Source organism: Sapajus apella, unplaced genomic scaffold, assembly GCF_009761245.1.
Source record: "Sapajus apella isolate SASKATOON/1434 unplaced genomic scaffold, GSC_monkey_1.0 scaffold2, whole genome shotgun sequence".
NCBI classification, from domain to species: domain Eukaryota; kingdom Metazoa; phylum Chordata; class Mammalia; order Primates; family Cebidae; genus Sapajus; species Sapajus apella.
The window spans coordinates 81479194-81505651 of NW_022436942.1; the positions used below are offsets into that span (position 1 = coordinate 81479194).

General features: G+C 46.3%; 1 protein-coding gene across 4 annotated transcripts; it reads left to right on the top strand.

The window, feature by feature from the left end:
- The first annotated feature begins 37 nt into the window (after window positions 1–37).
- Window positions 38–23357, top strand: CUNH12orf65 (chromosome unknown C12orf65 homolog). 4 transcript variants are annotated; one of them, XM_032243315.1, is made up of 3 exons: window positions 38–270; window positions 18994–19303; window positions 22946–23357. In XM_032243315.1, exons 2-3 carry the CDS (start codon window positions 19022–19024, stop codon window positions 23174–23176), a joined length of 513 nt encoding a protein of 170 aa, XP_032099206.1. In that variant the 5' UTR covers window positions 38–270; window positions 18994–19021; the 3' UTR covers window positions 23177–23357. The 4 variants fall into 4 exon arrangements, with proteins under 4 accessions (XP_032099206.1, XP_032099213.1, XP_032099198.1 ...); XM_032243322.1 differs by lacking the exon at window positions 38–270 and adding an exon at window positions 2900–2922; XM_032243307.1 differs by lacking the exon at window positions 38–270 and adding an exon at window positions 8488–9265.
- The last annotated feature ends 3101 nt before the right edge of the window (window positions 23358–26458 follow it).

The following is a 26458-nucleotide window of genomic DNA, read 5'->3' on the forward strand; positions in this document are numbered from 1 at the left end:
ATGTCCAACCCCAGGGGAGTGGCGAGGGGGAGGGATTACTGTTAAAGTCTCTTCTCTGATTGGCTCTCTGAGAGCTTGCCGCGGCCACGCGGGAAAGAAGCCTCAATTTCTCGCATGCGCAGTTAGTAAACTTGAGCCTCTGGCAGGTGAGGGAAACCGCGACCAGAGTACAGCGCGTGCGCAGCTCGGGGAACACAATTGACAGTCCTTTGCTGCGGTGATTCGAGTTCCCCTAAAACGTCGAAGGAAAGAGTCCGGTCCTGAGACCAGGTAAGCTTCCGCGAATAAGCCAGGTAACCCTACGGCTGCCCACGACTGTCAAGGGCTCCGGAGAGAGGACTGGGAGCCTGGACGCTCGGTTTTTCCCGGCTTGCGATCCCGAGTGGCGCAGCCAGTTTACCTGAGGCTCCTCTGGCTGTGGGTTGGGGTCGGCTCTGGGGCTGTTCAAGCTCTCAGGGCAGAGGAGAGGAGAGACTACCGTCTTGGAGAAAACCGTTCCACAGAGGCCCAAGGCGAAACGGAAAGATCTTCACGTACTTAATGGAGCGGAATGGAGCTGTGAACACGCATCAGGTGCTTTTTCAGGTCTGGCACGTAGTAGGGGTCAGCACTGCCCTTGCTGGGCTTTTATGGAGATTTTTTTTTTAAGAGATGGAGGGGGCATCACTATGTTGCCCAGACTGGTCTCGTACTCCTGACCTCAAGCGATCCTCCTTCCTCGGCCTCCCAAAGCTCTGGTGGGATCACAGGCGTGAGCCACCGCGTCCTACTTCTAAAGGACTGCAAGGAACCCGTTCTCCTTCCCGTGAGTTCCCAGCTTATTTCATGCGCACTGTGCAGGCCACGTTCTTCATCCTAGCTACCTTTAAGGTCCTTCCAGCCCCTAGATTTTCCTCCAGGAGTCCTGGCTCACGGTAAAGGGACTTCCCTGGGACTATCACTTAGGCCTCCACGACACAGGAAATGGATTTGCCCTTGGAATAACGCATCTGCCAGGAGGCGTTCCATCTCCGTGGAGCTTCCTATGTATACCTACCAGTGGCATGGATTTGATTTTATTTTATTTATTTATTTAGAGGCAGTCTCGCTCTGTCGCCAGGCTGGAGTGCAATGGCACAATGTCGGCTCACTGCAACTTCCACCTCCCGAATTCAAGCGATTCTCCTGCCTCAGTCTCCCAAGTATCTGGGACTACAGGCGCATGCCATGACGCCCAACTAATTTTTGTATTTTAGTAGAGACGAGGTTTCACCGTGTTGGCCAGGATGGTCTCGATATCTCGACCTTGTGATCCGCCGGCCTCGTCCTCCCCAAAGCGCTGAGATTACAGGGATTACAGGCTTGAGCCACCTCGCCCAGTCCTATTTTTATTTTTTACTTTCTTTGTGTGGCGGGGGGACAGAGTCTCCCTCTGTCACCCAGGCTGTACTGCAATGGTGCGATCTCAACTCACTTTAACCTCTGCTTCCCGGGTTCAAGCAATTCTGCTGCCTCAGCCTCCCAGGTAGCTAGGACTACAGGTGCCTGCCACCACACCCAGCCTTTTTTTTTGTATTTTTAGTAAAGATGGGGTTTTGCCATATTGCACAGCCTGGTCTCGAACTCCTGACCTCAAGTCAGCATCCTGCTTCAGCCTCCCAAAGTGCTGGGGTTACAGGCATAAGCCACTGCACCTGGCAATTTTTAAACTGCAAATTTGGTATTTCCTGTCTTTTTTTTATTATTATTATTATATTACATAATTCCAGAAGATATTTGTTTAAACTAGGACTTGCTTCATTGAAGATGGTTTTATCTTTCAGCATGAGCCTCCTGGGAAGTCAGGCCTTTTTTTTTTTGGCATCACAATGATCTCCTTGGTACTTGATTTCACAGACCAGAATTATGACCCCACCAAATAGCATGTTTTCAGTAATGCCATGGTTTTCAAGTACTTCTTACTGTACCAAGTAAAATAATTGGCAAGCCACTGTTCTAGATGCCTTTTCACCCTAAGCGCTAAAACAAAGGCCCGTGAAATAATCAGTTCCCAGATTGGGTTTGTGTCATAAGACCACAGTGCATGTGGTGTGTCATTCCAAAGTTCCTCAGCCTTGTAATTGAGATATCTGACATGCTGCCATTTAGTGAGCACTAAGTGCTTTACATTTGTGGCAACATGTATGATTTTGTTCTCACTCTAGATAGTAGTGTCTCCATTTTACAGATGAGGAAATAGGGCCAAAGTTGCCCACTGAATGCAGATCTGTTGGCCAAAGAGCTCACACTCCTCAGCAGTAGGGCCTTTCTGGGACAAAAGAAGAAATGAGAGAAGTCGTCAAATAGAGAAAGTCAGGCTGGTCCAATAGCAGAGAGTTATCTTTTTTTTGTTTTTCTTTTTTTAAGTAGTAAGTTATCTTAATTGATTGTTTATAGTCACAGATCAAACTCCTTGTTCTACTCTCCCTCTTCTCTACCGTACCTGACTAGTCTTTTTAAAAAGAGAGAGTTGGCTGGGCGGGTAGCTCATTCCTGTACTCCCAGCACTTCGGGAGGTCGAGGAGCTGGACCACTTGAGGTCAGGAGTTGGAGACTAGCCTGGTCAACATGGTGAAACCCCGTCTCTACTAAAAATACAAAAATTAGCCGGGCTAATTTAGCTAATGTAATGGTAGCTAATGTAATCCCAGCTACTTGGGAGGCTGAGGCAGGAGAATTGCTTGAACCCAGGAGGTCTAGGTTGTGGTAAGCCAAGATCATGGCACTGCACTCCAGCCTGGGCAAGACAAGAGTGAGACTCTTGTCTCAAAAAACTAAATAAATAAAATTTAAAAAACAAAAAGTTGCCGGGCGTGGTGGCTCAAGCCTGTAATCCCAGCACTTTGGGAGGCTGAGGCGGGTGGATCACGAGGTCAAGAGATCGAGACCATCCTGGTCAACATGGTGAAACCCCATCTCTACTAAAAATACAAAACATTAGCTGGGCATGGTGGCGCGTGCCTGTAATCCCAGCTACTCAGGAGGCTGAGGCAGGAGAATTGCCTGAACCCAGGAGGCGGAGGTTGCGGTGAGCCGAGATCGCGCCATTGCACTCCAGCCTGGGTAACAAGAGTGAAACTCCGTCTCAAAAAAAAAAAAACAAATAAATAAATAAGAATTAAAAAAAATAAAAAGTTAAGGAAAAGGAGCTAACATTGCTTAAGGAATTGGAAAAAGATCTGGAGATATTATGAAAGGTAATGAAACAAACTACAGAAAGGATAATTTAATTTCAAAAATTGAAAACCTAATCGTCTTCCAAGATAGATCTTCCTGAGATAATCAAGAAGTGTGCCTCTCTTATTTTCTTTATTTGTATTAAATACAATAATGTATTTGAAAGTCCTTTGCAGCTGGATGTGGTGGCTCACATCTATAGTCCCATCACTTTGGGAGAGTGAGGCAGGAGGATTGCTTGAGCTCACGATTTCGAAGTCTGCCTGGGCAACACGGCAAGACCTGTCTCTACAAAAAATTTAAAACTGGCCAGGTGTGGTGGCATACACCAGTGGTCCCAGCTGCTGGGGAGGCTGAGGCAAAGAGGCTTGCTTGAGCCCAGGAGATCAAGGCTGCACTGAGCCATTTTTATGCCACTGCACTCCACCTGGGCGACAGAGGGGAACCCTGTCTCAGAAAAAAAAAAAAAAAAAAAAAAAGAAACTGCTTTGGTTTGGATATGTTTAAGTCCTAAACAAATACAAGGCATCATTAATAGTAATATAGGCTTTGAGACTTTTAGAAGAAAATATACTGTGTTGTTATTGCTGCTTTTCTAATATGTTTCTGTTTTAGTAGTGTAGTTGATAAATTATTAAGATTCTGTTAGATGTTATAAATTGAAGAAATATGGGGCCGGGCATGGTGGCTCATGCCTCCCAGCACTTTGGGAGGCCAAGGCAGGGAGATTGCCTAAGCTCAGGAGTTTGACACCAACCTGGGCAACACAGTGAAACCCTGTCTCTACTAAAAATACAAAAAATAAGTCAGGCGTGGCAGCGTGCACCTGTAGTCCCAGCCACTCAGGAGGCTGAGGCAGGAGAATTGCTTGAACCTGGGAGGTGGAGGTTGCAGTGAGTCTAGATTGAGCCACTGCACTCCAGCCTGGGTGACAGAGCGAGACTCTGGCTAAAAAAAAAAAAAAAAAAATAGGAAGAAGAAATATGATACACACAAATATGATACACACAAATAGATACACACAAATGTAATTCTGCAGATTCAAAGTTTTCTGCTTAAAAAAAATAAATGGGGCAGGGCATGGTGGCTCACGCCTGTAATCCCACCACTGTGGGAGGCCGAGGTGGGTACATCACCTGAGGTCAGGAGTTCGAGACCAGCCTGGCCAACATGGTGAAACCCTGTTTCTACTAAAAATACAAAATTAGCTGGGCATGATGGCAGTGCCTGTAGTCCCAGCTACTTGAGTGGCTGAGACAGGAGAATCGCTTGAACCCAGGAGGCAGAGGTTTCAGTAAACCGAGATCATGTCATTGCACTCCAGCCTGGGGGACAAGGACGCAACTCCGGCTCAAAAATAAAATTAAAATGAACGAGATGTTGGGATTGTGTGAAGTAAATGTTTTCCTCTTTACTTCATTAGCTGTCTCTTGAATTCTGCAGCATTAAGCTTTCAAGCATTAAGCCTGTTAAATTTAGACCAGACCTAGAGTAGTCTTTTTTCCTCCTGTCCCCCAAAATCAAAGACAACAGCTCTGCATTTCCTTTGTTTTCTCTGCTGTTGTTTTTTTTTGTTTTGAGATGGAGTTTCACTCTGGTTGCCCAGGCTGGAGTGCTGTGGCGCAGTCTCAGCTCGCTGCAACCTCCACCTCCTGGGTTCAAGCAATTTTTCTGCCTCAGCCTCCCAAGTAGATGAGATTACAGGTGCCTGCCCCCACACCCAGCTAATTTTTGTATTTTTAGTAGAGACAGCGTTTCACCATGTTGGCCAGGCTGGTCTCGAACTCCTGACCTCAGGTGATCCACCCGCCTCAGCTTCCCAAAGTGCTGGGATTACAGGCGTGAGCCACCATGCCCAGCTAATAACAGCTCTGTATTTTCCTGCTCAATCTATTTTGCTTTCCTTGTTTGAGAAATAACTATCTGCAAACACTGTGAGTGAAGCGCGCTTTATCTTCATTGTAAAACCTCAAGTCTAGGAAATGGCATAATCTGTTTCAAGCCTGACCACTGATACTCGTTGGTTCCGTTGGAGAGGTTTCAGCCCTTAAGGATTTCAGGCACCTACAGCAGGAGGATGAGCTAACAGGAAGATGTGAAAGACAGAAAGGCTACTTTCTTTCTTAACTCCCATTTTACAGAGAGCAGCAAAACACTTTTTTTTTTTTTTTTTTTTTTTTTTTTTTTTTGTGATGGAGTCTCACTCTGTCACCCAGGCTGGAGTGCAGTGGCGCAACCTCAGTTCACTGCAACCTCCGCCTCCCGGGTTCAAATGATTCTCCTGCCTCAGCCTCCCAAATAGCTGGGACTAAAGGAGCACACCTCCATGCCTGGCTAATTTTTTGTACTTTAGTAGAGAGGGGGGTTTCACCATGTTGCCCAGGCTGGTCTCAAACTCCTGAGCTCAAACAATCTGCCTACCTCGGCCTCCCAAATTGCTAGGATTACAGGTGTGAGTCACCGCACCCAGCCCAAAACAGGTTTTTGAAACATGAATTATTATTAAGCATTTCTCAGAAAATCATTCTCCCCTCACTTGGCTTCTGGCACCACCTGCTGGCCAATTTGTTTTTTCAAAGCTGCAACATTGCATGTTGGTCTGTTTAACCTCAATGTTGTTTGGCTCTTAGCTGTTTATTAGGTCATTGTTTTGAGATCTATGGTTTCATCTCCTTATTAAGAAAGAGACAAGACTGAATAAGCAGGTAATATTCCCTCCTGAATTCTTGTCTCAACCTCTTAAATGTTATATAAATAAGAAACGGACTGGGCATGGTGGCTCATGACGGTAATCCCTGTCACCTCTGTGAGGCTGAGGCGAGCAGATTGCCTGAGTTCAGGAGTTTGAGACCAGCCTGGGCAACATGATGAAACCCCATCTCTACTAAAAACACACACACAAAAATAATAATAACCAGACGTGGTGTGGGGGTGCGCCTGTAATTCCAGCAACTTGAGACGCTGAGGCAGGAGAATCAGTAGAACCTGGAAGGCGGAGGTTGCAGTGAACTGAAATCACGCCATTGCACTCCAGCCTGGGGACAGGGTGAGACTCCGTCTCAAAAAATAAAAATAATAATAATGCAGAGCCTCAGCTGTGCACAGTGGCTCACACCCGTAAGCCCAGCACTTTCAGAGCCGAGGCAGGTGGATCACCTGAGGTCAGGAGTTCGAGACCAGCCTGGCCAATATGGTGAATCTTGTCTCTACTAAAAATACAAAAATTAGACATGGTGGTGCATGGCAGTAATCCCAGCTACTCAGGAGGCTGAGGCAGGAGAATCGTTTGAATCTGGGAGGTGGAGGTTGCAGTGAGCCGAGATCATGCCACTGCATTGCAGCCTGTGCAACAAAGCGAGACTCTTTCTCAAAGAAAAAAAAAGAAAGAAAGAAATGCAGAGCTTCAGGCCTTGCCCCAGACCTAATGAACCAGCATTACAATTCAAAAGACTCCCAGGTGATTTTTATGCACATTAAAGTTTGCATGGTGAGACTGGCTGGTGAACATTTTAACAATCATCTTTCCTTTTTTTTTTTTTTTTTTTTTTAACAATCGTCTTTCCTAAAGCACCCTGTTTCAGTTAGTCTCTGCATCTGTTCCTTCAGTTAGTTTTAATTAAGTTTCTGCAAGGTTGACGTACCATGAAAGTTGTAGCTAAGGAAAACTAGTGCTTTACCTTTCAAAAAAAAAATGCATAAACAATGAATTTTAGATAAATGGCATTTAGAAGGCAGGTCCAGAGATTGACAGCTCATGCTTTCCTGAAAATAGATTAAAATATCCTTTATTTTATTTTATTTTCGAGAAAGTCTCGCTCTGTAGGCCAGGCTGGAGTGCAGTGGCATGATTGCGGCTTACCGCAACCTCCACCTCCTGGGTTCAAGCGATTCTCCTGCCTCAGCCTCCAGAGTAGCTGGGATTACAGGCGTGTGCCACTGCACCTGGCTAATTTTTTGTATTTTTAGTAGAGATGCGGTTTCACCATGTTAGCCAGGCTGGTCTTGAACTCCCGACCTCAGGTAATCCTCCCCCCTCGGCCTCCCAAAGTGCTGGGATTACAGACGTGAACCACCATGCCCGGCCTCAAATATCCTTTATCCTTTTCAGAGACACGAAATCAAAGGCTTTACCATCCTCTTCTCTCCAGAGTGAGAGCTCTTGATGACACAGTATCACCTCCTACATCTAGGCTTTTATTTTTGGGTTTGTTTTTTTTTTAAGTAAAAGAGATAGGCCAGGTACAGTGGCTCATGCCTATAATCCCAACACTTTTGGAGGGTGAGGCGGGCGGATCATGAGGTCAGGAGATTGAGACCATCCTGGCTAACATGGTGAAACCCCGTCTCTACTAAATATACAAAAAATTAGCTGGGCATGGTGGCACGTGCCTGTAGTCCCAGTTACTTGGGAGGCTGAGGCAGAAAAATCGCTTCAACCCGGGAGGTGGAGGTTGCAGTGAGATGAGATCACACCACTGAACTCCAGCCTGGGTGACAAAGTGAGACTCCATATCAAAAACAAAACAAAGAGAGATGGATTCTCACTATGTTGCCCAAGCTGATCTTGAACTCCCAGCCTCATACAATACTCCCACTTCAGCTTCCCAAGTAGCTGGGAGTACAGGCGCCCACTACCATACCCAACTAATTTTTTTTTTTTTTGAGATGGAGTTTCACTCTTGTTGCCCAGGCCGGAGTGCAATGGCATGATCTCAGCTCATTGCAACCTCTGCCTTCCGGTTCAAGCAATTCTCCGAGCTCAGCCTCCCAAGTAGCTGGGATTACAGGCGCCCATAGCCACACACAGCTAATTTATTTTTTAGATGGAGTTTCGCTTTTGTTGCCCAGGCTGGAGTTCGATTGTGCTTTCTCAGCTAACCATAGCCTCCACCTTCCGGGTTCAAGCGATTCTCCTGCCTCAGCCTCCCAAGTAGCTGGGATTACACGCACGCGCCACCATGCCTGGCTAACTTTGTATTTTTAGTAGAGGTGGAGTTTCTCCATGTTGGTCAGGCTGGTCTCAAACTCCCAACTTCAGGTGATCTGCCTACCTTGGCCTCCCAAAGTGCTGGAATTACAGGCGTGAGCCACCACACCCGGCCCAATTTTTTGTATTTTTCATAGAGATGGGGTTTCGCCATGTTGGCCAGGCTAGTCTCAAACTCCTGACCTCAGGTGATCCACCTGCCTCGTCCTCCCAAAGTGCTGGGATTACAGGCGCAAGCCACTGTGCCCAGCCTATTTTGTTTTTTAGAGATGAGATCTCCCCATGTTGCACAAGCTGGACACAGCTCCTGTGCTCAAGCAATCCTCCCACCTCAGCCTCCCAAGTAGCTGGGACTGTAGGCTATATCTTCTAGTTTTAATCTGTGATTGTTTGCTCCAGCCACAGGCCTTGTTGCAGAGTTGAACATGCCATCCCTGCAGATAGTCTGTCTTGGTTTGGGTTGAATGTGGAAGCTGGAGGAGGGGGTATGCTGACCAGATCTAGTCATGAAGGAGGCCACTCAGTAGCATGTAAGTTTCAAGTCTGACAGCATGCTCTCCAGGAAGCTGAGGGGCATAGAAAGTTTGAGAACCCCTGCTCTGTAGTGTGTTATCCATCCTCAGCTATGGCACATATCCTGTTTGTGCACATCTTCATTTTTCTTTTTTGCTGCAAACTCTTCAAGCTCCCTGAAGAAGCCCATGCCTGACACTCAATAGATGTTTAAAATATTCTTGCACAAATTAATGTTCCCTTTTGTAAATTCCTTAGACTTGTTATCTCTGAACTTAACCAAATTGGAAGGTACTCGGGCAACGATGAGAGCTTTCACCTTAACTGCAATCAGCCATTCAGTGCAGAAGCCATCTTCAAAGAAAAGGCAGAGCCAAGGGAGTCAGGGTAGAGCACCAACCCTACACTGAAGCCCACATTTGAAGAAAGGAACTGGGGCAGAGCTGTCATGACTGCTGGTTTCCTCTTACTAGCACTTCTGTGTACCATTTTTCTTTATCCCTTTTTTCATGTCACAATGAGGTATAATTTGAGCTGCTTTTATTGTTCCCTAAAGAACTGGATCATTCTGTGAGTATCACAAAACTGAAATCCAATTCGGGTTTTTTTTGGAGGGGCTTTGGGGAAGTGGAACCATGGGTGTGTTTGTCATTTTTAGCAGTCGTTGGAGTAGGGCCAAAGCTCCAGGAGATACCAAAAGTGTCTAGAATTGTCTGATTGGCTGTTGGAATTAACTGTTAAACAAAGCAGCCAGTAACTGAACACAGGGAACCTTCTTGAACCCCAGTTGGGTGGGAGACCTTCCAGTGTGTCTGGCAGCTCTGAACTAGGACAAAAAGGTAGAGATTCAAACACTGGACTGGTGACAAAGCAGTCGATAAAAGCACTTTCCTCTCCATCCTTTGTCTGGGAGTCTCGCCTTGTCTTGGGATCACTTCCTCTCTTTGTCATTATACTATGCACCAGTGCTGTCCTGCCCGGTCAGATTTACCAGCTAGCAGATGAGAAACTCCGAGAGAGGCATGGGGCTCATGTTCCAAAATGAATTGAATCTGGCACTACAGGCTGTCTGATACACAAAGGGATTTTGTTTTGTGGATCGAAAACAGGAATAAGGAAAGATAAGTTTTGGGTATTGACTTAGTTTATTCACTTAATTATTCGTAGGTAAGGAGATTCTTTGTTGTAGAGAGTTCAGAAGTGCCCAAGTTTATTATTTATGTTTTTCTAAGCCATTTCATTTTATATGCATTTCATACACATTAAAACCAATTTTTAAAACACCACTTTCCTTGGCATGCTGCATTTTGAAGTACTTCCCTTCACAGTCATGGAGCACCTTGCCAATACCATCTTTAAAAAAAAAAATTTTTTTCCTGCTGAGCAGGCTGGGGAAGAAAAAAAAAATTTTTTTTTTAATTTTTTTTTTTTTTTTTGCTTTTCTTTGACTTTTTAATTGCTTTTGTTTTATTTTTGAGACAGGGTCTTACTGTGTCACCCAGGCTGAATGCAATGGAGCAATAACAGTTCAGTGCAGCCTCAACCTGCCAGGCTTAAGCCACCCTCCTATCTCAGCTTCCTGAGTAGCAGAACTACAGGCTCAGACTACCACACCCAGCTAATTTGTTATTTTTTTGTGAAGGTGGGGTCTCACTATGTTGCCCAGGCTGTGCTTTTCTTTTTTTACACTACACAAGTGTAGGCAGTACCATCTTAATTATCACCCACTAGGACTGACAACACATTGATTATCACAAGAAGAACACATGGGTTTAGATCGTAATTTAGTCATGGAACTAAAAATTAACATTGGCATTATATTTATTTCCCATAGAAATAGCAGAAGTAGGCCAGGTGTGATGACTCACGCCTGTAATCCCAGCACTTTGGGAGGTCGAGGCAGGTGGATGATGAGGTCAAGAGATCGAGACCATCCTGGCCAACATGGTGAAACCCCATCTCTACTAAAAATACAGAAATTAGCTGGGCGTGGTGGTATGCACCTGTAGTCCCAGCTACTCAGGAGCCTGAAGCAGGAGAATCGCTTGAACCCGGGAGGCAGAGGTTGCAGTGAGCCGAGATCACACCACTACACTCCAGCCTGGGCGACCGAGTGAAGACTCCCATCTCAAAAAAAAAAAAGAAAAAAACAGCAGAAGTAGAGATGAAGAATATTGTATTGTCATTCTAAAGGTGACCAGTGTCATCTCAGTATCACCTATACTGGTTATTGTAGAAGCTTACATGTAAAGTAACAGGAAATGTGCATGTTTACAAGAAAGCAATGCCTGATTCTGTGTCTCTATCCAGCTTCCTCATGGGTGGGTATCTGGATTTCACAGTGGGCTCAGGAGATGGCAGCAGGCTCAGGGGAAGTTGACCAAGGATGAGGAGAACGGGCTGAAAACAAACCTGGGGAATAATTTGCTGGATATCCGGTTACCTTAGAAGATGGCTCCCACCTAGATCAGAGACCAGTTGCCATGACTACAGTTTACAAGGTTTCAAATAGTAAAAGAAGCTATTTACAGCCTCATGAGGCAGTTGTTTAAAAGGGCAGCACAGGCTGGGCACGGTGGCTTACACCTGTAATTCCAGCACGTTGGGAGGCTGAGGCAGGTGGATCACCAGAGATTGGGAGTTCGAGACCAGCCTGACCAACATGGACAAACCCCATCTCTACTAAAAATACAAAATTAGCCAGGTGAGGTGGCACATGCCTGTAGTCTCAACTACTCAGGAGGCTGAGGTAGGAGAATCACTTCAACCTGAGAGGCAGAGGTTGCGGTGAGCTGAGATCACACTATTCCCCTCCCGCGGGGAAAAAAAAGAAAAACCCCCCCCCAAAAAAAAAAAAAAAAAAAACAGCACATCTGTGTTTAGTGCCTATGTAATCCTCAATAAAGGCGCTGTAAACACGTGGTACATTTGTAGTTCCCATAATCCACCTGGATGACAGATTTTACTACAAATCAGTCTCAGGCCTTGAAAGGTATCAACAAAGCCCTTTCCAGAATACCTTTTTCTTTCTTTTTTTTTTTTTTTTTTTTTTTTGAGGTGGAGTCTCACTCTGTTGCCCAGGTGTAGTGCAGTGGCAAGATCTCAGCTCACTGTAACCTCCACCTTCTGTCAAGGGATTCTCCTGCATCAGCCTCCCGAGTAGCTGGGAGTACAGGTGTGCACCACCATGCCATGCTAATTTTTATATTTTTAGTAGAGATAGAGTTTCACCATGCTGGCCAGGCTAGTCTCAAATCCTAACCTTATGATCTGCCCACCTTAGGCTCCCAAAGTGCTGGGATTTCAGGCATGAGCCACTGCACTCAGCCTCTCTGATCTTTTTTAAGCAAGCATACATGAAATAGATGAGAGGGCTAATTTACCCATTTTCCAGCTGAGAAAGCAGACCAGGTTGCAACTTGCCCCTGTTTGCATGGAAGGCCTTTCAGATCCTTTCACCTTTTGCCCCTTAAAAACAAAAACCGGCTAGGCAGGCGCAGTGGCTCACGCCTGTAATCCCAGCACTTTGGGAGGCCAAGGTGGGCGGATCACCTTAGGTCGGAGTTTGAGACCAGCCTGGCTAACATGGTGAAACTCCATTCCTACTAAAACTACAAAAAATTAGCTGGGCATGGTGCCTGTAATCCCAGCTACTTGGGAGGCTAAGGCAGGAGAATCGCCAAAACTTGGGAGGCAGAAGTTGCAGTAAGCGAAGATCACACCATTGCATCCCAGCTTGAAAAAAAAGAGAAAACCTCCATCTAAAAAAAAAAAAAAAAAAAAAAACAAGGCCAGGCGCAGTGGCTCACGCCTATAATCCCAGCACTTTGGGAGGCCAAGGGGGCTGGATCACAAGGTCAGGAGATGGAGACCATCCTAGCTAACATGGTGAAACCCTGTCTTTACTAAAAATACAAAAAATTAACCGGGTGTGGTCGCGCGCACCTGTAGTCCCAGTTACTCAGGAGGCTGAGGCAGGAGAATTGCTTGAACACGGCAGGAAGAGGTTGCAGGCGGAGATTACAGTGAGCCAAGATAGCACCACTGTACTCCAGCCTGGGCAACAGAGCAGGACTCCATCTCAGAAAAAAAAAAAAAAAAAACTGTGGGATTTGCCATATCCTTACAGCTACTATACTTTTGTTAACTAAGTCGTTTCAACCTTTTGTCGCCAGTGGCTATTTAAATCTTTTATTGTTAAATAACACTTTTTTTTTCCTTAAGTTATTGGGGTACAAGTGATATTTGGTTACATAAGTTATTTAGTGATGATTTGTGAGATTTTGGTGTACATATCACCCGATATACATTGCACCATATTTGTAGTCTTTTTTTTTTTTTTTGAGACGGAGTTTCGCTCTTGTTACCCAGGCTGGAGTGCAATGGCGCGATCTCGGCTCACCGCAACCTCCACCTCCTGGGTTCAGGCAATTCTCCTGCCTCAACCTCCTGAGTAGCTGGGATTACAGGCACGCGCCACCATGCCCAGCTAATATTTTTGTATTTTTAGTAGAGACGGGGTTTCACCGAGTTGACCAGGATGGTCTCAATCTCTTGACCTCGTGATCCACCCGCCTCGGCCTTCCAAAGTGCTGGGATTACAGGCTTGAGCCACCGCGCCCGGCTATTTGTAGTCTTTTAATCCCTCGCCCCCTTCCACTCTTCCTCCGGCCTAAAGTCTGTTGTATCATTCTTTTTTTTGTTTTTTGAGAGGGAGTTTGGCTCTTTCGCACAGGTTGGAGTGAAGTGCTGTGATCTTGGTTCACTGCAAACTCCACCACCCCAAGTTCAAGCAGTTTTCCTGCCTCAGCCTCCTGAGTAGCTGGGATTGTAGGCACTCACCACCACTCCCAGCTAATTTTCATATTTTTAGTATAGACAGGGTTTCACCATGTTGGCCAGGTGGTCTTGAACTCCTGACCTCAGGTGATACAAACTTTTGGCCTCCCAAAGTGCTAGGATTACAGGCTGAGCCACTGCACCTGGCCCATTGTATCATTCTTATGCCATTGTGTCCTCATAGCTTAGCTCCCACCTATCAGTGAGGACATACAATGTTTGGTTTTCCATTCCTGAGTTACTTGGAATGATAGTCTCCCATCTCATCCAGGCCACTGCAAATGGTGTTAATTCATTCCTTTTTATGGCTGCATAGTATTCCGTCATGTATATGTGTGTGTGTGTGTGTGTGTGTGTGTGTGTGTGTGTGTGGCTCACGCCTGTTTATATGTATATATATGTATGTGTATATATATATATATATGTGTGTGTGTATATATATATATATATATATATCTCACAGTTTTTTTATCCGCTAATTGATGGGCATTGGGTTGGTTCCACAATTCTGCAGTTGTGAATTGTGCTGCTATAAACATGCTTGTGCAAGTATCTTTTTTCAAATAATGACTTCTTTTCCTCTGGGCAGATACCCAGTAATGGGATTGCTAGATCAAAGGGTAGTTCTACTTTTAGTTCTTTAAGGAATCTCCACACTGTTTTCCATAGTGGCTGTACTAGTTTACATTCCCACCAGCAGCGTAGAAATGTTCCCTGTTCACCTCTTCCATGCCAACATCTACTGTTTTTTGATTACGGAAATTCTTGCAGGAGTAAGGTGGTATCACATTGTGGTTTTGATTTGCATTTCCCTGATCATTAGTATGTTTAGCATTTTTTTTTTCCCCTAAAGATGGGGTTTCACCATGATGGCCAGGCTGGCCTTGAACTCCTGACCTCAGGTGATCCACCCACCTCGGCCTCCCAAAGTGCTAAGATTACAGGCGTGAGCCACCGCACCTGGCTGTTTAGCACTTTTTCATATGTTTGTTGACCATTTGTGTATATTCTTTGAGAATTTGTATATCTTCTTCTGTCACCAGGCTGGAGTGCAATGGCGCGATCTCGGCTCACTGCAACCTCCACCTCCCAGATCCAAGCGATTCTCTTGCCTCAGCCTCCAGAGTCGCTGGGACTACAGGCGCACACCACCACACCCGGCTAATTTTTTTATTTTTTTAGTAGAAACAGGGTTTCGCCATATGGGACAGGCTGATTTGGAACTCCTGACCTCATGATCCCCCTGCCCCAGCCTCCCACAGTGCTGGGGTTACAGGCGTGAGCCACCGCGCCCGGCCACCAAATTCTTTAAGCTATTTATTTCCCTGAATATTTCTCCCTTCACTTCTTGTATCATTTTTTTGATTTCCTTACATTGGGCTTCACCTTTCTCTGGTCTCTCCCTGATTAGCTTCTTGAATTCTTTTTCAGGTAAATCAGGGATTTCTTCTTGGTTTAGATCCATTGCTGGTGAACTAGTGTGTTTTTTGGGGGGTGAAGAGCCTTGTTTTGTCATATTAGCAGGGTTAGTTTTCTGGATCCTTCTCATTTGGGTAGGCTCTGTCAGAGGGAAGGTCTAGGGCTGAAGACTGTTTAGATTCTCTTGTCCCAGAGGGTGTTCTCTTGATGTAGTACTCTGCCCCTTTTCCTATGGATGTGGCTTCCAGTGAGCCGAACTTGCAGTGGTTGTTGTCTCTTCTGGGTCTAGCCACCCAGCAAGTCTTCCTAGTTCCTGGCTGGTACTGGAGGTTATCTGCACAGAGTCCTGTTATGTGAACCGTCAACGGGGTCTTTCAACCATGGATACCAGTGCCTGTTCTGGTGGAGGTGGCAGACGGTGCAGTGGACTCTGTGAGGGTCCTTAGCTTTGGTGGTTTAATGCTCTATATTTTCGTGCTGGTTGGCCTCCTGCCAGGAGGTGGTGCTTTCCAGAAAGCATCAGCTGTGGTAGTATGGGGGAGGAACCAGCAGTGGGTAGGGCCCTAGAACTCCTAAGATTAGCCCTTTGTTTTCCTACCAGGGTGGATAGGGAAGGACCATACAGGGCTAGGCGTGTCTGAGCTCACTCTCCTTGGGCAGGTCTTGCTGCAGCTGCTGTCCGGAATGGGATTGAGATTCCCAGGTCACTGGAGTTGTGTACCTAGGAGAATTATGGCTGCCGCTGCTGAGTCATGCAGGTTATCAGTGAAGTGGGAGAAAGCTGGCAGTCACAGGCCCAGCTCCCAGGCAAATGGAAGGGCCAGTCTCACTCCCACCATGTCCCCCCGCAACAGCCCCCGGTCTGTTTCCAGGCAGAGGATGAGACAGGCTTAAAAACTTGCCCAAGGCTATTCGCCTCCCAGCTATAAGAAAAGGGCTGTAGTTTTTCCCCACCTGTGAAGTCTGCATGCCCGACTGGTACCCTTCCCCAAGTTCCAGCCAGGAGGCCTCTCACCTAGTTCAGATTGTTACAAAGTTCAACTACAGGATTCCTTCTCCCTGTGGAGTTTTACCCCCTGCTTCTCTGACCACCCTCCCTCCCAATGGATCCCTGTGGTAACATGCAGGAATGAGCTGCTTGGGGACCCAGTGAGCTCCCAGGGCCTTTCTGCTGCTTCCTCTACCCGTGTGTTTCACTCAGCTGGGTCTAACTCAGCTCTGGTAAAGTCAGAAACTTCTCCGGCAAACAGATCTTCACCTTCTCCAGTGGAGGGTGTATGTTCGGGAAAGGAGGGTCTCCCTTTCCCATTTTCACAGTTGGGGCACTCACATTATTTGGGGGTCTCCTGGGTCCTGCAGGAGCAGTCTACTTCCTTCAGAGGGTCTGTGGATCCTCTCAGGATTCCTGGTTTGTTCTTGCAGTGGATCTGGAGCTAAAATTCACTATGCAAGCCTCTGCATGCTGTTCTGTCTGAAGCTGCAATCTAATCCTGCCTCCTGTCCACTATGATCTCAGAAACTTCCATGCAAATAAATTATGATCACAAGGTCCCACAATATGCTGTCTGCAAGCTGAGGAGCAAGGAGAGCCAGTCCAAGTCCCAAAACTGAAGAACGCAGAGTCTGATGTTCGAGGGCAGGGAACATCCAGCATGGGAGAAAGATGTAGGCTGAGAGGCTAGGCCTGTCTTGTCTTTTAAAATCTTCTCTAACCTGTAAGTTCCATAAAGACAGTCTAGCTCTTTTTCATCTCAGATCCCTCACTAATGCCTAACAAGGACCTTATTAAAAGTTAGTTGAGGCTGGGCGCCATGGCTCATGCCTGTAATCCCAGCACTTTGGGAGGCTGAGGTGGGTGGATCGTGAGGTCAGGAGTTCAAGACCAGCCTGGCCAAGATGGTGAAACCCTGTCTCTACTAAAAATACAAAAATTGCTGGGTGTGGTGGTGGGTGCCTGTAGTCCCAGCTACTTGTGAGGCTGAGGCAGAGAATTACTTGAACCTGGGAGTCGAAGGTTGCAGTGAGCCAAGATTATGCCTCTGCACTCCAGCCGGGGTGACAGAGCGAGACTCCATCTCATACAAAAAAAAAAAGTTGACAGGCTGGGTGCACTGGCTCACGCCTGTAATCCCAGCATTTTGGGAGGCTGAGGCAGGTGGATTACCTGACCTTAGGGGTTTAAGACCAGCCTGGGAAACATGGTGAAACCCCATCTCTACAAAAAAAATAATTACCAGGTGTGGTGGTGTGTGCCTGTAGTCCCAGCTGAGAGACTCACCTGACCGTGGGGAAGTCAAGGCTATAGTAAGCTGTGATCACGCCACTGCAGTCCAGCCTGTGCGATAGAGTAAAACTCTTGTCTCAAAAAAAAAAAATTAGTTGACTTGGTAATTCCAATGATGAGTACCAGTTGGACCATATTACTGGCAGTGCAGCCAGGGGAACAGATGTTCCCATTCAAATCCATGAAACTGGAAACAAAAAAATAACAATCATGACATTGATTGATAGTGATGTTTACTATGTCAGACTGTTTAAGCTCAGCTATAAAATAGACTCTAAGCCGGGTGCAGTGGCTCACGCATGTAATCCCACCACTTTGGGAGGCTGAGGCAGGAGGATCACTTGAGGTCAGGAGTTAAAGACTAGCCTGGCCAACATTGTGAAACCTCACCTCTACTAAAAATATAAAAATTAACCAGGCGTGGTGGCATGCACCTGTAATCCCAGCTACTTGGGAGGCTGAGGCAGGAGAATCGCTTGAACCCGGGAGGCAGAGGTTGCCATGATCACACCATTGCACTCTAGCCTGGGGGATGAGAGTGAGACTTCGTCTCTAAATAAATAAATAAATAAATAAATAAAATAGACTCTCATACGGTCATCTTTACATTTTGATTTCAGAGATTCTCAAACATTTAAAATACAAGCACTTGACCCAGATCCTAATTCTTACTTGATGCACTATTTAATATACCTTTCTCAAATAACAGCCCCATTCCTTTGATTTTGTTTTATTTTGTTTGTTTTGTTTTGTTTTGAGACAGAGTCTTACTCTGTCGCCCAGGCTGGAGTGCAGGGGCACAAATTCTGCTCACCGCAACCTCTGCCTCACCCTCCCGAGTAGCTGGGATTACAGACGCCCACCACCACGACTGGCTAATTTTTGTATTTTTAGTAGAGACAGGGTTTCATCATCTTGGCCAGGCTGGTCTTGAACTCCTGACCTCATGATCTACCCGTCTCAGCCTCTCAAAGTACTGAGATTATAGGCATGAGATACCGAACCCAGCCTGAATTTCACACTCAAAACCTCTTCTTAAATACTATGCAGCCATAAAAAATGATGAGTTCATGTCCTTTGTAGGGACCTGGATAAACCTGGAAACCATCATTCTCAGCAAACTGACACAAGAACAGAAAATCAAACACCGCATGTTCTCACTCATAGGTGGGTGTTGAACAGTGAGAACACATGGACACAGGGAGGGGAGCATCACACACAGGGGTCTGTCGGGGAGAAATAGGGGAGGGACAGCGGGGCGGTGGGGAGTTGGGGAGAGATAGCATGGGGAGAAATGCCAGATATACATAATGGGGAGGAAGGCAGCAAATCACACTGCCACGTGTGTGTACCTATGCAACAATCTTGCATGTTCTTCACATGGACTCCAAAACCTAAAATGCAATTAAAAAAAAAAAGAAACCACAATCATAAACAATGTTGACCAAAAAAAAAAAAAAAAAAAAAAAACTTCTCCGTAGAAAACAGCACCTCTGGGTGCTTGGAAAATATTTTTGGTCTATTGCAAGAAAATATGTATTAACTGCCAGGGCATGGAGCAGTAACATGGCAGACAGTACAAGGCTGAGGAGAGGGGTGTCTTGCTGAATAATCTGTCTTCACTCATTTCCTAAATCCCCCAATAACAGATGAGTCATCTTTTGAATTGCTTTATGAAAAGCTGTCTTGGAATCTGAAGCATAATCTTGAGGGCAGATGCCTCTTACTGAAAGCTCTCCTTATTCATCTAACCCAGGTCCTCAGCCAGCAGAGCCACGTTCCTTATGAGCACCACAGGTTTATTTCATTTTCCTACACCACTGACCCGAATATGCCCGGCGCCATGGGGACTCCGGCTTTGGGAGAAACTGAGGTTGTTATCCCCAGGAATAGCTGTCGCTCCAGTCCAAATGGCAGGCAAGAAGGACTATCCTGCACTGCTTTCCCTGGATGAGAATGAACTCGAAGAGCAGTTTGTGAAAGGACACGGTCCAGGGGGCCAAGCAACCAACAAAACCAGCAACTGTGTGGTGCTAAAGCACATCCCCTCAGGCATCGTCGTAAAGGTAGGGGACAAAAGCCACTGAGGGGAGAGGCCCCACCTAAGGGTTCCACAGCCCCAGAGATTTGTCCCAAGTGTGAATGGGACCAGCTGAAGTGCACAGCTCATTCTGGCGCGAGCCCCCCTCTACCAGCTGGGCGGTAGAGGGCACTGCAGATGTCATCCCATCCCTGAGCCTTTCTGCCTACGACAACCTGGGAAGCCTGCTTCCACGATCTTTTGGAGCCAGGGTATGGCGGCCATCCTTGAATCTGGCAGGCAGCACTGGTGCTTGGCTGCCGCCCCGGAAGCAGCAAGTTGACCAAGCTAAGCAGTGGCTGATAAAGGCAGGCGCCTGGGCAGTGTGGTTCTTTGAAAGCTACTCCCGCTGCAGGATGGCTGCCAAGATCTCCAGCATTATTGTGGGCTCCAAGTCCCTGAGGAGGCAGCAAGCAGGCCTGGGTTGTTGGCTAGCAGTCCCAGCCCTTAGCTGACCTGGCTGGTTAACATCATTAGGGTGGCCACATCCTCCATGCCTCTCTGTCCCCCTTGGTAAATGTCGGTAATACCTCCCAGCCTGGCCAACATGGTGAAACCCCATGTCTACTAAAAATACAAAAATTAGCTGGGCATGGTAGTATGCGCCTGTAATCCCAGCTACTCAGGAGGCTGACACAGGAGAATTGCTTGAACCCAGGAGGCAGAGGCTGCAGTGAGCTGAGATCACTCTACAGCACTCCAGCCTGGGCAACACAGCAAGACTCCTTCTTAAAAAAAAAAAAAAAAAAAAAGCCAAGCCTGGTCAGAGGGGTTCCCAGTCCATCTGCCTCATGACCACCAGAGAGCCCTGGAAGCAGCACAGAGATAGCCAAGGCAGGCGTTTCGTGTATAAAAATACTGGTAGCAGATACTTACAGGTCATGGAAACGTGTGGGAGGAACTGTTCTAAGCAGCATTAACTCTGCAATCCCCATAACCCCATGTTCATGATTTCTATCACAGTAGAGGTGTGGAATCTGGGGCACAGAGATGTTAAATGACCTCCCCAAGGTCCTGCAACTTAGTAGTCAGTTCACACCATACCCCAAGTCCACATTCCTAACAGCTGCACTTCATTGAGGGGTGGTTTTGTTTCGCCCATTGCCCAGGCTGGAGTGCAATGGTGTGATCTCAGCTCACTGCAACCTCTGCCTCCCAGGTTCAAGCCATTCTCCTGCCTCAGCCTTCAGAGCAGCTGGGATCACAGGTGTGCAATGCCATGCCCGGCCTTTTTTTTTTTTTTTTTTTTTTTTGTATTTTAGTGAAAACAGGGTTTCTCCATGTTGGTCAGGCTGGTCTCAAACTCCCGACCTCAGGTGATCTGCCCACCTTAGCCTCCCTTAAAGTGCTGGGATTACAGGAGTGAGACACCATGCTCACCCTCACTGCCAGGATTTTGAGCCACAAGCATATCACGTAAAACCTCAATCACTTTTCTTTTCCTCTTTGAAAAGCATCATTCATTGGGTAAAGGAGAGGGAAAAAGAAAAAAATGTCATTCATGAGTAACAAAATTCTGAAACCCGAGTTAATTTTTGTTTAACGTACTTTACATAACTCATTACACATAAATTTGCTTTCAGTATTATTCTTTCACCCTAATTTCATAGAATTTTTTTTTTTTTTTTTTGGAGACAGAGTCTTGGCTCTTCTCACCCAGGCTGGAGTGCAATGGCACAATCTCGGCTCACTGCAATCTTTGCCTCCCAGATTCAAGCAATTCTCCTGCCTCAGCCCCCCAAGTAGCTGGGATTACAGGCACCCACGACTACTCCCAGCTTATTTTTGTATTTTTAGTAGATTGGGGTTTCATTATATTGGCCAGGCTGGTCTTGAACTCCTGACCTTGTGATCCGCCTGCCTTGACCTCCCAAAGTGCTGAGATTACAGGTGTGAGCTACCACATCTGGTCATTCTTGTTTTTTGTTTTTGTTTTTAAAAGACAGGGTCTTGCTTCATCACCCAGGCTGGAGTGCAATGGTGCGATCAGGGCTCAGTGTAGCCTCAAACGCCTGGGCTCAAGCAGTCCTCCCACCTCAGCCTCCTGAGTAGCTAGGACTGCAGGCATGCACCACCACACTCAGTTTTTGGTGGTTTTTTTTTGGTTGTTTGTTTTGTTTTTTGAGACAGAGTCTTGCTCTGTCACCCAGGCTGGAGTGCAGTAGTGCCGTCTCAGCTTACTGCAACCTCTGCCTCCTGGGTTCAAGCAATTCTTCTGCCTCAGCCTCCCAATTAGCTGGGATTACAAGTGCCCGCCACGATGCCCAGCTCATTTTTTTGTAATTTTACTAGAGTTGGGGTTTCACCATGTTGGCCAGGCTGGTTTCAAACTCCTGACCTCAAGTGATCCACCCATCTCAGCCTCCCAAAGTGCTAGGATTACAGGCATGAGCTACTGTGTCCAGCCACCCAATTAATTTTTAAATTTTTGGCAAGAGATGGAGGTTCTCGCTAGGTTGCCCACGCTGGTCTCAAACTCCAGCCCTCAAGTGATCCTCCTGTTTTGGCACCCCCAAAGCATTGGGATTATAAGCATGAGCTACTACGCCTGGCTTAGGATTTATCTTTTATCAAACAGCTTTGCAAGGCACTCACTCACCTATAATAACTAAGGCATTACACAGTGAGTGAGTTATGGTTGACTAATAAAGATGCTATTTTCTTCCTTCAGACAGAACTTTATGCTTAGGAATGGTGCACACAAAGAGGTTGTTCACTGGCCACAAACTAGATACGTCAGTTGATACTTTCATAATTATTGTGGGACTTTAAGATATTTGAAGGCCACTGTTGCTTCTAAACAAAATAGTACTCTTTTTTTTTTTTTTTTTTGAGACGGAGTTTTCACTCGTTACCCAGGCTGGAGTGCAATGGCACGATCTCGGCTCACCGCAACCTCCGCCTCCTGGGTTCAGGCAATTCTCCTGCCTCAGCCTCCTGAGTAGCTGGGATTACAGGCACACGCCACCATGCCCAGCTAATTTTTTGTAGTTTTAGTAGAGACGGGGTTTCACCATGTTGACCAGGATGGTGTCGATCTCTTGACCTCGTGATCCACCCGCCTCGGCCTCCCAAAGTGCTGGGATTATAGGCGTGAGCCACCACGCCCAGCTAACAAACTAGTACTCCTAATGATTAAAACAATCACAGCGAAAGCCACATAATATAGCAAGAGTGTGGGACACAGCAGAGGCCATGGGGCAGAGGCAGGAACAGGGCTGGTCTTCACTGTCACTGACTCATGGGAACTCCTGATAAGGGGCTTTCCCTCCTAGGCTTGTCCCTCTCTGTAAAGCTTACAGGATTTCATGACCAGCCTTGCCAACACGATGAAACCCCATCTCTACTAAAAATATAAAAATTAGCTGGGCGTGGTGGTGTGTGCCTGTAATCCCAGCTACTTGGAAGGCTGAGGCAGGAGAACTGGTTGAACCCAGAAGGCAGAGGTTGCAGTGAGCTGAGATGGCGCCGCTGCACTCCAGCCTGGACAACAAGAATGAAACTGTCTCAAAAAATAAATACAGACATAAATAAATAAAAAGCAAACAGGTTGAATTTAGTAACTTCTGAGGTCCTGTCCATCTTGTAATATCTTGTTGTTTTCACACTATAAAATATTCTCTTACAGTGCCATCAGACAAGATCAGTTGATCAAAACAGAAAGCTAGCTCGGAAAATCCTACAAGAGAAAGTGGATGTTTTCTACAATGGTGAAAACAGTCCTGTTCACAAAGAAAAACAGGAAGCAGCGAAGAAAAAGCAAGAAAAAAAAAAAAGAGCAAAGGAAACCCTGGAAAAAAAGAAGCTACTGAAAGAACTATGGGAATCAAGTAAAAAGGAAGATAACAAAGTTATTTAAATGGTACACCTTAAACTACAGTGAACAGAGACCTGCACGATTCAAGAATAAAACTCGACCAGGCACAGTGGCTCACACCAGTAATCCCAGCACTTTGGGTGGATGAGGCAGGCAGATCACTTGAGGTCAGGAGTTCTAGATCAGCCTGGCCAACATGATGAAACCCCATCTCTACTAAAAAGTACAAAAAATTAGCCAGGTGTGGTGGTGGGCACCTATAATCCCAGCTACTCAGGAGGCTGAGGCAGAAGAATTGTTTGAACCTGGGAGGCAGAGGTTGCAGTGAGCTGAGATTGCGCCACTGCACTCAAGCCTAGGCAATACCCGGGCAACACCGAGACTCCATCTCAAAAAAGAATGAAACTAGGTTGAGCACAATGACACATGCCTATAATTCCAGCATTTGGGGAGGCTGAGGCAGGAGAATCACCTGAGCCCAAGAGCTTGAGATTACAGTTTGCTGTGAGCACCACTGCACTCCAGCCCATGTGACAGAGTAAGACCATGTCTCTAAAAAATAAAACTATAGAGGGAGGAAGAAGCGCTGAAAAAAATAAATAAAACTATAAAGAAACACAAAATCGCCGGGCGCAGTGGCTCAAGCCTGTAATCCCAGCACTTTGGGAGGCCGAGGCGGGTGGATCACGAGGTCAAGAGATCGAGACCATCGTGGTCAACATGGTGAAACCCTGTCTCTACTAAAAATACAAAAAATTAGCTGGGCATGGTGGCGTGTGCCTGTAATCCCAGCTACTCAGGAGGTTGAGGCAGGAGAATTACCTGAACCCAGGAGGTGGAGGTTGCGGTGAGCCAAGATCGCACCATTGCACTCCAGCCTGGGTAACAAGAGTGAAACTCTGTCTCAAAAAAAAAAAAAGAAACACAAAATCAGTACTACACAAGGATAGGCACTTGGAGGGGCTCTGGGATGCCTGACAAAGTTCTGTTTCTTCCCCTGCGCGGTAGTTAGAAGTGTGTTCCCATATTTCTTTTTTTTTTTTTTTTTTAAGAGACGGGGTTTCACCATGTTGGCCAGGATAGTCTCCATCTCTTAACCTTGTGATCTGCCCACCTTGGCCTCCCAAAGTGCTGGGATTACAGGTGTGAGCCAGTTCACCCGACCTGTTCCCATATTTCAAGTTAAACCTTTGTGTGATTATATCTGTTTTGTAATAAAATTTTTTTGAAATTCGTAGGGTCAATTTTTATGGAGAACTGGAGAATTGAGTCAAACATTAATAGCATTTGCTGGCAACTTAGCATCTGCTGGGAGGCCACTGTCCAGTGACACTTAAACGTCAATTATCCCGACATCACCTGAAGACAGTAAAAGATAACTAGACGGAAGAGTTAAAGGTTATGTTCCTTGCCCATGTGCTCCATTAGCTTCTAGGCTGTATGTTGCCCAGTTGTGCCTCTGATGCAGAAACACATTCCCTGCACATTGGTTTGCAGGTAGATTTGTAAAGGTGAGGTTCCAGAATCCAATTTGCTTGTGAATTTGCATCACTCAAGCTGGATTTGACCTTAAAGTTGTTTTTTTTTAAGCCATGCTTAATAGCTTGGCTTGTTAGAACTCTTCTGGAATCCATGTAGAAAACAAATGGAAAAATACTGGGAGTCGAGAAGGCCACTGTGAGATTGCCAGTCGCAGGAGCTGCCTCAGTTCTGCAGTCCATCCAGCAGATCCAGGCTGCATGCCCAGTGCATACATCCAAGCACACCTTTCTCTTTGAGGCTGCCAATGAAGGCTCTTGCCTCAAAGTGACAGCTTTGGATGCTTACACGTTCAATGCAGGACTCATTCTGCACCTCCTGTTGGAGTGTCCAGGACCCTTCCCCAGCCTAAACTCCCTTTAGAAGATAAAATCTCTAAAATGACACCTAAGAAACCAGTAATAGTGGGAAGGGAAATTTGGAGCTGGAGACAAGGGACAGTGGTTTCCGTTTGTCTCCTCATACCCTTGCACCTTTCTGCCACATGCAGGAAGGGATGCAGGCACCCATTTCCCTAGAGCCCGTTCCTGCTGGCCTTCAGCCGTGTTATGGCTGAGACTTCGCCTCATGCCTGCATCAAAGACAAGTCTCTCTCATTTGTCTTTGCCTACTGCTTAGCAAATTCTCACTGCACATTTAGTGCCTAAGGTATAAAATAAGAATTAAAATCCCTTTGGGAGGCACTGTCGGAGACCACCACGTGGATTCTCCAGTGCAGCCAATTCTTTCCTGGCACCAGAGCAGGTAATTCTTCCAGTGAGCACCAGATGAAGTAGTTTGAATTTAGAGGCCACTTTTTATGAAAGACTCCTATAGCACCCAGCAAAAGCTCACAAGATAAGCACCTATGAACTGAGAATGGCCTGACTATGGGGTAATAGGCCAAGTCAATAAAACTGCTTCAGGCTGGGTGCGGTGGCTCATGCCTATAATCCCAGCACTTGGGAGGCCAAGGCAAGTGGGTCACCTGAGGTCAGGAGTTCGAGACCAGCCTGACCAACATAGTAAAAGCCCATCTCTATTTAAAAAAATAAAAATTAGCTAGGTATGGTGGCACACACGTGTAATCCCAGCCTACTCGGAAGGCTGAGACAGGTAAATTGCTTCAACCTGGGAGGCAAAGGTTGCAGTGAATCAACATCAAGCCACTGCACTCCAGCCCGGGCGACAGAGGGAGACTCCATCTCAAAAAAAAAAAAAAAACTGCTTCTGGTATTTTTTTTTTCCTGCATACACTTAAGTTTGCTGCACTTAAAATATACCCATAATTCAACTTCACTTTATCCCTACCTCTGACTTAGCAAACACATTCTTCCCCAGCTAACTGTGCTAGTGATGTCATCACCAAAATGTTTCCGGGTCAGGAGGGAAAAACACCCTTTGAACAGGTATCTCCTACCTCTAATGAGATATTATTTAAAAGACCAGGCATGGTGGCTCATACCTATAATCCTCTGAGAGGCCAAGGTGGAAGGATCACTTGAGCCCAGGATCCAGCCTAGGCAATATAGTGAGACCTCATCTTTACAAAAAGGGTTTTTTCCCCACACACCCATTCAATTCAATACAGAAAGTCTTTTAACTATTTAGGCGTAGTGGCACACACCTGTAGTTCCAGCCACTAGGGAGGCTGAGGCGGGAGGACTGCTTGAGGAGGTTGAGACTGCGATGAGCCAAGATTACATTACTGCACTCCAGTCTGGGTGGCAAAGCAAAACCCTGTCTCAGAAAATTAAAACAGCACTTAAGAATTGCAGGAACTTAAGGGCCGGGCGCGGTGGCTCA